The 11,052-nt window shown below is 48.9% G+C and overlaps 1 protein-coding gene across 1 annotated transcript in view; it reads left to right on the top strand.

Moving 5' to 3' along the window:
• LOC104398429 (ankyrin repeat domain-containing protein SOWAHB-like) overlaps positions 1-445 on the top strand; it is a 900-nt gene extending 455 nt beyond the window's left edge. The window contains exon 2 of the mRNA XM_010008539.1: positions 300-445. Within this exon, the coding sequence (XP_010006841.1) occupies positions 300-445 (146 nt within the window). The remainder of the gene's footprint in view (positions 1-299) is intronic.
• The last annotated feature ends 10,607 nt before the right edge of the window (positions 446-11,052 follow it).

The following is an 11,052-nucleotide window of genomic DNA, read 5'->3' as shown; positions in this document are numbered from 1 at the left end:
GTGTCCCCCACCAGCAGGAGCTCACTGCCAGCAGGGAGGGCAGCACTGCCTGCCTGCCTCAGGCTGCAGCACGGCCGGGGGGCTGCGTCCCACCCTGCGGGCAGCGACAGCGACTGAGCTCCCCGGCGTCCCCTGCTACTGGAGATGGGTGGCCAAGCCACGAGATGAAGCCAAGCAGGCAGAACAAAAAGCTGTGAAGCAGACTGAACCTATCAAAGAATGTACTTTTAAATGAATCCAATGAACCGTTGTTGTCTGAGCTTCTCTGCCCTCCCTCCTGTTTCTCGCTTTCCTACCAGCGAGCAGATGCAACGACCCTTCTGGAAGCAGAGTCCTTGGCAGGCAAGTCCTCTGCACCCCACAGGGCAGGCACCAGCTGCTGGGTGCAGCCACAGCCACCAGCGTTAGTGGGACCGTGGGTCTGGGGTCTCAGACCCCCGTGTGAAGCTCTCGGCCTGGCCCCACCCAGGGCAGAGCACTGGCTTTTCCTTCCAGCGACAGACTGTTGCTGGTCCTGGGGTTTGCAAAACGCTTGTTTACACTGCCTAAATTCTGGGGAGCAGCTAAGATTGCATCCCTTTTTAATCCCAACAGATTAAGGCCAAGTCCTGCTTTAAAAAAAATGCGGCTGATCAAGGTCTAGCCTTCCAGCCAGCGTCCTCAGAGAGCAGAGGGTGTCAGCCGGGAAGCCCAGAGCAGGAGGGTGTCGAGGAGGGTGTAACACACCCACTCCGTTTCTCAGCCCGCCTTGCCCACCGGCCCATGCAGAAAGGAATGCAGGGCAGCCCCGCTCCTCCCCAGCAGCACCGATACCGCCCCCTCCATCCTGCACCTCCAGTCCCTTTCCTCACACGGCAGGACTCCCTGTGCTGTGGCAGGAGCCCAGTTCCCAAGCCTGGGGATGGAGAACGTTGGTGCAGGAACCCGGGTTGGGCAGAAAAGGAGCTGTGCTGTGGGTCCCAAGCTTGTAGGGGGAAGGCAGTTTGCCAGCTCTCCTACAGATCCTTTACAAAGGCAGGGAGGGTGAAGACCCATGAGGCAGGGACAGATCAGTGTCTGCTCAGTGCTCCTGCTGCTGGGGGAACCCAGATATAGGACCAGTGGGTGTCAGTGCTTCTGAAACTCAGGCTGGTGGCTCTGCTCAGTGGGTCACTTTGGGGCAGACCAGAGCAGTAGGTGGGACTGCTCATGGATTTGGGGCATAGGCCTAAAATGCCTGCAGTTTCGGGAAGGAACAGGAATCAGGGCAGCAGAACCTGACCCTTGCATAACATGCATGCCTAGGAATGCCTCGAGTCCTTGCTCAAGCACTAATTGAGGTCTTCACTTTGTTGGGCTTTATTTGAGGGAGGAACTCCTTCCTGCAGAAGGGAAGCTGCACTGCCTGACTCTGTGGCCACAAAAAGGTTGTGGGCTTTTCCCAGCCTGGTTTGTCCCTTTCACAGGGGAAAGAGCTCAGTAAACCAAGGCAATGTCCTCTGAACACAATCATTCCTCCCATAGATCCAACTAGGGGTTATAGCCTAAATCAGCATGAATATCCAAAGCAGCTGTTGCCTGGTAAAAAAGGCTTTTCCACTCTATTCAGAGCCACTGCCAAACTTCATATCATGCACCACCTCGGGGAAGGGAGCCAAGAGCTTCAGCAAGCAGCTCTTAAGTGCAACCTGTGGACAGATGGTACTGGGGATGCCAGCAGAGCCCTCACGTGCAGCAAACTTCAGGGAAGAAAGCCCAAAGGAAAGAAGTTTGTGAGCTGACAAGGGCTGCCTTTGGGGAGCCTGCTTCTGCTCCACAGCTACCTACAGCTTCCAAATAATAAGGTGTTTTTTTTCCTTATTATCTCCAGTGTTACTAAGACAAAGACCAAGAAGGACACTGTTACCTTGGGATTCTCACTTTACAGCCTTTCCATGACCTTTCTCCATGACGCAAATCTAACTAGTCCCTCCCCCCTCCCCCCCTTTTTTTTTCCCCTTGCACACTGTTGCAAACCTTTGTCATCTTTTGCAGGGCAGTTTTCCCTCCCAGCAGTATTTAGTTCAGCAGTCTAACAATGAGCTGTGAAATCACTTTGTGTCCACTGTTTGCTTGCCTGTTGAGATGACACAGACAAGCTGCTTTCTCCAATTTTTAAACTATAAAATAACCCTTGGGAAGTCTGAAAGAGCAAAAAACTCCTTCCCTACTGGATTCAGTGTGTGTTCACTCTGATTTATTACCCTAGGACTACTGAGGAGTTCCTGGACTGCTAACATGGGTAATACTGCACAGCTCCTACACCACACTTTTAAAAAGCAGTCAGTCATTGATGCTGGGAATAACCACACTTTTAACCCACCCTCATGGGTTAAAAGCCATGGGGAAGCCTCCTTCTCCAAGGTTTCTGCTGGTGAAATAAGAAATGGACAGCAGGAAACACATCTCCAGCCATTGTGAAGGGCAGGGTCAGATGTTTCATCAGCTGTGCCTGGAGGAATCAGGCTGTCACCCTGGAGCACCAGGCAGGCAGGGCAATGCCAGGCATCACAGCTGCAGTCTCCCAGGAGCAATCCACCCCTCCGTACACACACATGCAGCCTGAGCATCTCTGTTTCCAAGCACTCCTGATCTCCTTCCTCCTTCCTCGTCAGCCTGCCTGGCACCTTCCACACCTGTGCAGGCTGCAGTTTCCTCATTGCAGGTGGACGTGGCCTCACACCCAATCCAGGCATCTGATTTTGCACCACCCTGAAACACAGGACATGACAAGGATTAATGCACGGCAGGACTCTGCCCTCTCCTCTCATTGCTTTTGAAAACACCCCTCCCACTTGACAGCTGATGATGATAAAGTCCATCACTCTGCTCTCCAGTGCTTATCTCTAACCAACAGCTTTGTGCTCTGAAAGCCATGTCCTTCAAAGGCGTGGAGTGTTTTTTCAGGCAGTAGCCTTTGCCTGTCACATACTGCCAAGCCTGTGAACCCCAAGGCATGGAGATGGCACCCCTCTTCTCCCCACCTCCCTGCTCCTGAGGCACATGCTTTCACACCCACTCACTGCACTGCTGAGGGCAGACAGCAGCAGAGCTGGATGTTCATCTTGATTCATGTGGCTTCTGTTAAGGTCTCAATTATGTTCCCAAATTGTGGCTCTGATTAGATTCCTGCTTTTGCTCACAGAAGTTGCATGGGTGAGCTGGCAAGTCTGATGCAATTGCTCAGCTATTAATGAAGTATCTGGGTTAGTCACCAACTGTCCTTTGCCTACAGGATCTTTGTCACTGAAGCCCAAAACACTGGCTTCTCAAACCAAGGGCTTGCAGTGAGAGGACAAGGGGGATGGATTAAAACTGCAAGAGGGGAGTCTGAGGGGAGACATGAGGGGGAAATTCTTCACTGTGAGGGTGGTGAGAGCCTGGCCCAGGTTGCCCAGGGAAGCTGTGGCTGCCCCATCCCTGGCAGTGTTGAAGGGCAGGTTGGATGGGGCTTGGAGCAACCTGGGCTGGTGGGAGGTGTCCCTGCCCATGCAGAGGGGTTGGAACCTGATGATCTTTAATGTCCCTTCCAATGCAAACTGGTCTACAATTCTATGACTTTGTGACAGAGCTATTATTTGAAAATACAAAGCTACTCCCACCCAGGAAATCAAAGCTTTCCATTGGAGAGAAGCTTCCCATCCACAAACACACCAAATCTACACTAAGCTTCCCAATCTAAGAGCAGCAAGCTGGTAACAAGCTCCCATGCTTTACTACTACTCCTACAACTTCTCAAAGCTGTAATGTCTCATGACATTTACCACAAGCAATACCTGCTGGCAGGCTAAGCAGGGTGGGTTTTACAAGAAAATAAAACAATTAACTGCACAACTTTATCCAGCCTAAGTCTCTTCATTAAAATGAGAACTGTTAGCCTTTAAGGGGGGGGGAAAATATTGTCTTTAAAAACTGAGCCACACTAAAAAAGCACTAAAATTTGAACTCCCAGTTTAGCTAAGTTAATATCCCTCATTCCCAATGTGACACTATTTAAGCAAACAAAACTGTGTTTTACCATTAATGAAAAGAGATAAAAATATTCTTAAGATATCAATGCAAACTATTCCAGCAAAAATATTCATTGACATCAAAGCAAGCTACCAAAACTTTTTATCAGCATGTATAAAAAAAATTAAAAATTGCTAAATTAAATGGTCTGCTTTCAAAAAACATTGAAACAAGTGATAAAAGTCACACCTCAAAAACTTCTAAGAAAATTTGCCACTGTCCTTCACTCATTTACCCATCCCCTATCATCCCCACAGCTAAAGTGAATAAAGGTTTCTATCCCCTTATATAGCCTCAGGCTGGGCAAGATCTGTTTAAAAGGAGGTTGGGAAAGGCTATTCTTTTTTTCTCATGTGGAGGTATTTTTCTGAGGTTGGGGTCTTGTTGGAATTTACCTGGAGAGCAGAAGGATGGCAAAGTTAGAAGGTAGCTAATTTTCTGGGTATTGCTTTGTGCTTATGTTCTAGTTGAGCTAATTTTGGAAAAAACAAACCTAGCAGAGTTGTGTTTTGCTTCCAGAGAAAACTTAAAAATGATAAATATTGGGTTAAATAAGTCTGAGGCTCACAGTGCTTTGAATCTGTATTGACTTTTGGTCAAGTCAAGCCAACTAAGCTCCTAGTGTTTATCAGGACTTTACTGTACAGTCTGTTCATAAAATAGAAGCAAAACAAGCTCTGTGTTTGGGGAATGCACCTTTACCTTTTCTTAGCTCTGCTGGCACTGAAGGAAAGCATAAAGCTGCTCATGGCAGGTTGGTCTGATAAAGTTTTCTGGTGCATTTGTCTCCCTGTGTGATGGCTCTACAGGAAGATGCCTTCTGTGTGTTCAAAGGCTACAAGCTATTTAAAATGCACCTCTAAGAAGTCATAGTTTCTGTTATGAAGGAAACACCCATCAAAACTATTCCTAATTTCCTCTACACAAACATGTCAGTCTGTGGAGACTGGCCTTGGTTTGCATTTCTAATGCTGCTGTGGGAAGCAATGACCAAAATCCTTCAGGAAGTGTCACAGCAGCTTCCCCCTTGCTGCTGGCTCTTTGTGTAGATGCTTATTGGTTTCAGTCTTTCCATTTTCCTGAGACACAGCTCTAGGCTTGAGATACTCTGATGAAACTGGTAGCAGAGGAAGTATTTTATGGTCTTTAATGCAGGCCAGAACACTCTAGTGAAAGTGGGAATGAGAAGAATTTGTGTTAGTGTGTCTTGGGCCTGGAGTCCCATAGTAACTCAGCAGGGGACAAATAGCTTTGCACAGCCAAGCACAGAGCAGGCACTATCACAGGCTGTCCAAAGTCCACCTGGGAGCTGCATGTCCCTGGTAAACAGAAGGGATTGTTTAGGGGCAGAGGAAAGGTCTTGAGTTTCGCTCACAGGATGAGAAACTTCTCCCAGGTCTTTGTGGGGAGTGTTATTGCCACAGGGATGCAGAGCTGTTCTCCCTCCCATAACGAGCACTTCACCCTCTTTATCTCACCAGTGCTTCTTGCACTGCCTGGAGACAGGATCTGAAGTGCAAGGATTTGGGCTGCTCCCTTATCAGAGGTGAATGAGTGCACGGGGCTGCAGCCTTTGTCTGAAGGGCTGGGAGCAGCCTGGCTGTTTTGGCACCCTGTCCTTGGCCACCAGGAGCCAGCACTTGGTGCTGTGGTTTGTTTCTCCTCCTGGCCCTGGAACAACATGGGGAGCTGATAGGGACGAGGGCAGGGTTTGTCCTCAGAGCTGGGTGGTTTGCAAGCCTGCTAGGGGAGGCAGTGGGGCTCCAGAGCAAGAGCCTGAGGGAAAAGCAAAAGCTGCTGCTTGTTTGCAGCCTGCAGGGCTTGGGGGCAGCAACAGACCCTCCTCTGGGCCATCATGTATTTCCTATGGTTGCTTCCCTCTCCCTGTGACTTTATCCAAGGGAAAACCCTTCCTGTCCCTGTGGGTTGCTGTGTAGCTCTGCCTGCCTATGCCAGGGTCTCTGGTTCTGCACGTATGCAGGCTGGGGAGCCACGGTGGGACCCTGACTTGACCCCCAAAATTGCCCTACATGCATCCTGTCCTTTAATGTCTGTGCTTGTGACAAGTGGCATCAAGTCACTGCCAAGGCAGGAAGACCCTTTGCCAGGCATGTGCTGAAATCTTGTTGAAGTGTAAAATGCAAATCCAGGCAAACACTGGAAGGTGATTAACTTATATAATGGAACATGTATAAAACAGTCCGTTTGCATAATGAAATATCTGGCTCTTTTTCTTCCTGCATAGCTCCCTGCATTAAAATACTTCATCAGCTGAGTTCCCAACTCTGTGAGTCATAACATCAGTGACAAGGTAAAGCCTGAACGTTGGTTTAGGGATTTTTTTTCTGGAGATTTATAAGTCACCAGGCTGTTAACTTGTAAATACAAGTTCTCCCCACCTGAGTCCTGGTCATTACAGTCCATAGGAAAAGGCAGGGAACATACCAGGGCACTAGGAGACACTCATTTGCAGCAAGCACAGGCAAAAAGCATCAGATATCCCTCTATAAAAAGTCCCTATTCTGGAGAGGGGGGATGAGCAATGTTGTTTAGCAACACACAGTATGTATATGTGAAAACACATGATTCCAGAAAAAGCTGAGCTGCTGCATGGCCCTGTACAGCTCATGGGCTAGATGTGGATTAAGTGCTTTGCAGGGGAGGGGAGGAAAGCAATAAAATGCTCTTGCCAAGGCAGGGCAGCTTCCAGGCAAGTGGCTTTAATAAATACCATCTACAGGAGGTCAGCAAGCCTGGCAGTCTTGCCTGTGGGGTAAGAGGAGCAGATGGGCATAGCCAAGGGAAGCTGCACATTTTTCTTTGCATAAATAATAGAACTGGTTTAGTCATCTGCTGAGTGGTGTGCTCAAGGGAAATGCAGATCTTTCAGTTCAGGAGTTATTTGCATCTGATTTGGATTTTTTTCTCTTAGCTTTATAAATACTGAATAGATGATTTAAGCAAACATCTTACAACTCTCCCCTCTCCTTGGTTTCTTGTTGCTTCATATGAAGCCCAAGGCTGCTGTTCCTCACAGTGCTCACCCATCAGTGTAATGCTGGATGGCTTTTTGGCTGCTGGATGATCTCTGCTGGAGCTGGGCAGCAGCCAGTCCTGGATCTGCATGTCCATGCAGCAGACATTGCATCTAGGGAGCCCTGTTCTCCCTGCCCACAGCCAAAGGAGAGGGCAGGTGTAGCAGTGATTCCCTGGGCTGTTGGTACCTTGCAGACTGGGCAGGTGCACTGCTTGCCTGTCCCTGGAGCGGAGATTTCCAGAGGTGCTGTGGGACCAGGAGCAGGGAAGTGCTGCCAGTCTCCTCTCTGGGGCAGAGCACCTCTTGCTGCAGGTTCCCCATGGGAGCACCTCTCATGCCTCATGTGGTGCTTGTGCTCTCCCACGGGCCCTGAGAGCACTGCATCCCATCCTGCCATGAGTCAGGCCTGGAGCCTTTGCCATGAGTCATGCTCTCCCAGTTTCCTGCTGCTGTGAGAAATCCTGCCTGCCTTCCTTCCCCCCCTGCCTCCTGCAGGGCTCAGGGCTCCCCAGCACTGCCTCATCTCACCTCATCGTGCTGTGGCCAGAATCTTTTAATGGACTCACCCAAAAGAGCTGCAAGCCAGAGCACCACAGCCTCCAGGAGAGAGCAGGGCTTCTCCCCTGCCCACCGTGCTCAGTAGTGATGCTCTAGCTTCCCAGCAGAGCTCACTGAGCTGCCACTCCTGCCTTCCTCAGACTGTGTGTATTTCTAACTCTTCTTTAGCTCTCAACTGAGGTGTCAGGTTCTAGTGACCTGAGAACTGGCCTGTCTTCAATGGAAGACAATCAAATGATCTGCCTGCATCTGACACTGTTTCACAGCTGTTGTATTAAAAGGATCTTACACCTGAGTGTGTCTTTGTTTGGTGCACTTCAACAGCCAGAGAAGATCAGAGCTTGTGTCTAAAGTGAGTGAGCCCTGATGACTCAGGACCCATTTCAGGTAATCCCTAAATCTGGCTAATAAAACACTGAGGTAGAAGGTGGCAGGAAGGGGAAGGAATTTCAACCCCAGCACTGTAATTTCAAAGGCCCTCAGAATGGACAGTGTTAATGTTTCTTCTCAGTGTGTTGTTAAGTTTTTAATAATTTTGTTCTTTCCAAGGCATTTCCCAATTACTTATTGACTTTTTTGCCTAAAACTGAATTTGAGAAATATGATCCAGCTTTAATTCAATCCCTTCTCACTGTGGGTGGTTCAAAGGAGACACATTCTGGCACACACATGCTTTTGTGGGAAAGAACTCCAGATGGCTTGAGTTTCTAAACCATCCTGGCATGTTGTATGTCAGGCTAGGGGAGAGCTTTTCCAAATCAGTCCAACTTAAGGTTGCTGGGATGCTTTTGTGGACACTGGGTTGATGCAGAAGGCTTGGTCCCACCCTATTCAAACTAATTGTGAGGTATTTCCCCCTTGTTGATTTGAACAAAGATCCAAATTGAGACATGAAAGTCCTTCAGGACAAGGGAGACCTCTGCCCTGCAGGTTTGGCTTAATTGGAGTGACATAAGGAAGATCAAGCCTTAAAACAGTTGTAAGGTGAAAATACAAAAGGACCAATAGGTATTATTTCTGTCAGCTGCTGGGGTGGGGTGTGGGAGGCAGGAACCCATAGCCAGTGCCCTCTGCAGCTCTGATATATCAAGAAGAGGGAACAGGTGAATCTGAGTACTGCTGTCCTAATCACATTATGCTTGCCCAAGTTTCCCTTAAGCTCCCATGGCAACTTCAGGATGTGCAGTCCTGGCAGGGTCCCAGTGCCATGCCTGGGCCTGTGGGGAGCTGCACTGGCAGAGCAGGTGGCTCTTCAGCTGCAGAGCAGGTAAGTGGTCCTGGCCTCTGCTGCAGGTGGCCATGCACCAGGGAAGCCATTTGGGGAATGCACTCCTTCCAAAGGTGGCTTCTGCATTTGCAAATGCCTTGCCAGACCTGCTCCAGGGACCTCCAGCTCCTGCATTCCCTTCTCCTGACGTCAGCAGGACTAAGAAAGGCATCAGCAGGTCGAGAGAAGTGGTTCTGCACCTCTACCCTGCTCTGGTGAGACCACACTTGGAATACCATGTACAACTCTGGAGCCCTCAGCACAGGGAAGACATGGAGCTGCTGGAGAGAGTCCAGAGGAGGCCATGGAGATGATCCAAGGGCTGGAGCAGCTCTGCTCTGGAGCCAGGCTGAGAGAGTTGGGGTGTTCAGCCTGGAGAAGAGAAGGCTCCAGGGAGACCTTAGAGCACCTTCCAGTGCCTGAAGGGGCTCCAGGAAAGCTGGGGAGGGTTTTTTCACCAGAGAGGGCAGTGGTAGGACAAGGGGTGATGGATGTGAAGTGAAAGAAGGTAGATTTAGGCTAGATATTAAGAAAAAGATGCTTCACCATGTAGGTAATAAGGCACTGGAACAGGTTGCCCAGGAAGGCTGTTGATACCTCATCCCTGGCAGTGTTGAAGGGCAGGTTGGATGGGGCTCTGAGCAACTTGGTCTAGTGGGGAGTGTCCCTGCCCATGCAGGGGGGTTGGAACTGGATGATCTTTAAGGGCCCTTCCAACCCAAACACTTCTATATGGTTCAATTTGGGCAGTGCAGTGCTGCCCTGCCTTCCAGCCCTGCTGAAGCCACTCCTGTGTCAGACAATGGAGAACATAAGGCCTGGAATGCAGCAACTGTACAGTTATCTTTCAGAAAAGCACCCCAGGTTTCTTGGCAAAACCCAGGAGCTTTACATTTATGGATGGCACTAGGTGGTGAAAGCTGATTTGTGAAAATGAAATTAAACAAAGGCCAGATCCCCCAACCTGTGTGCTCTCAACATAGTTCAAGACAAAAGCTACCTAGAAGACATGCTCCAGTCTACAGACCTGGCTTCTTCTATTTTTAACCAGAACAGGCAATGTTTTTTTGCAGTCTTTCTCCTTTTGCTCCACTTGCATAGGCTTTGGACCCAACTAACCAGTTCTACTGCCCAAGTACCCTGGGGAGGGCAATGCTGATGTGCTCCCTTCTAGCTTCACTCCCCTCTTGCACAGCAGATAAGCAACTTGAAGGCCTCTAGAAATTTTATCCAGCTATGGGAAAGGCATAGTTCCCCATCTTCTTCTCCCCAAGACTCCTTGCAGCTGATCATGAGTTAAAAATCAAACTCAGCTTGTCTGGAGCTCGACCACAAGAATATATAAGGCTTGGGAAGTGCTGCTGTGCTACTGTGATATCCCAGTGAAAAATGTTCCAGGGCTGTTGCCTCCTGCAGAAGTTTGCAATGTGGTCATAGATGTAAAGCAAACTACAATGTTGTTAAGAAAAATAAATTAAAACTGCCAGAGTTGACAGACCTCTAGAAAACATGCACTTGGAGGTTGGTAACTCATGGTCTCTGCTAGAGCCTCCAGCTCCAGGGCAAAATCTTGCTGTCTTGGGGCAGATGCCATGTGTCTTGCACTCCAGTGTGGGAAGCAAAGGTACAAGGAGTGGCCTGGGAGGTGGAGGTGCAGCCTGGCAGTGTCCAGCAGCAGGGCACCTCCCTGCTTTTTACTGCTTTATTGCAAGTGTGGTGGCTTTGGAGAAGGAGCTTCATCTTTGAGCTGCAAAGGGGAGGGAAGTTTGGATTCCTAAACTGAGATTAGTGGGGATCACCAATAAAGAACAAAATGCACACAGCTCCTTTGAGATGAGCCTGTGAGCTCTGAGAAGTGTTTGCCACCTGCAGACTTAAGAGGTATGAGGAGAGGTGCTGAAGTGAAATGAGTTCAAAATAATCAAGGCCCAGTTGTTCTGGGTAGGTAGCAATTTGCTCTGGTTCAATCTAATCCACTGAGAGATGAGAGAAACACAGGGATTGTCAGCTTGGGTCAGTGTTAATGAGGAAAATAGAATGATGAGACACACTTTAAATCCCACAGCAAACTCCTTTCATCACTTTGAGATAGTGCAAAAAGTTCTTTATAATTAACTTAATTTATAATTAACCTGGAATAGAGGTGCTTTGTTTCTAATGT

The sequence above is a fragment of the Chaetura pelagica genome, unplaced genomic scaffold, assembly GCF_000747805.2.
Source record: "Chaetura pelagica isolate M959 unplaced genomic scaffold, ChaPel_1.0 scaffold272, whole genome shotgun sequence".
NCBI lineage: Eukaryota > Metazoa > Chordata > Aves > Apodiformes > Apodidae > Chaetura > Chaetura pelagica.
The sequence above is the reverse complement of the archived record's forward strand: the minus strand, read 5'-3'. Positions and strand labels throughout refer to the sequence as shown.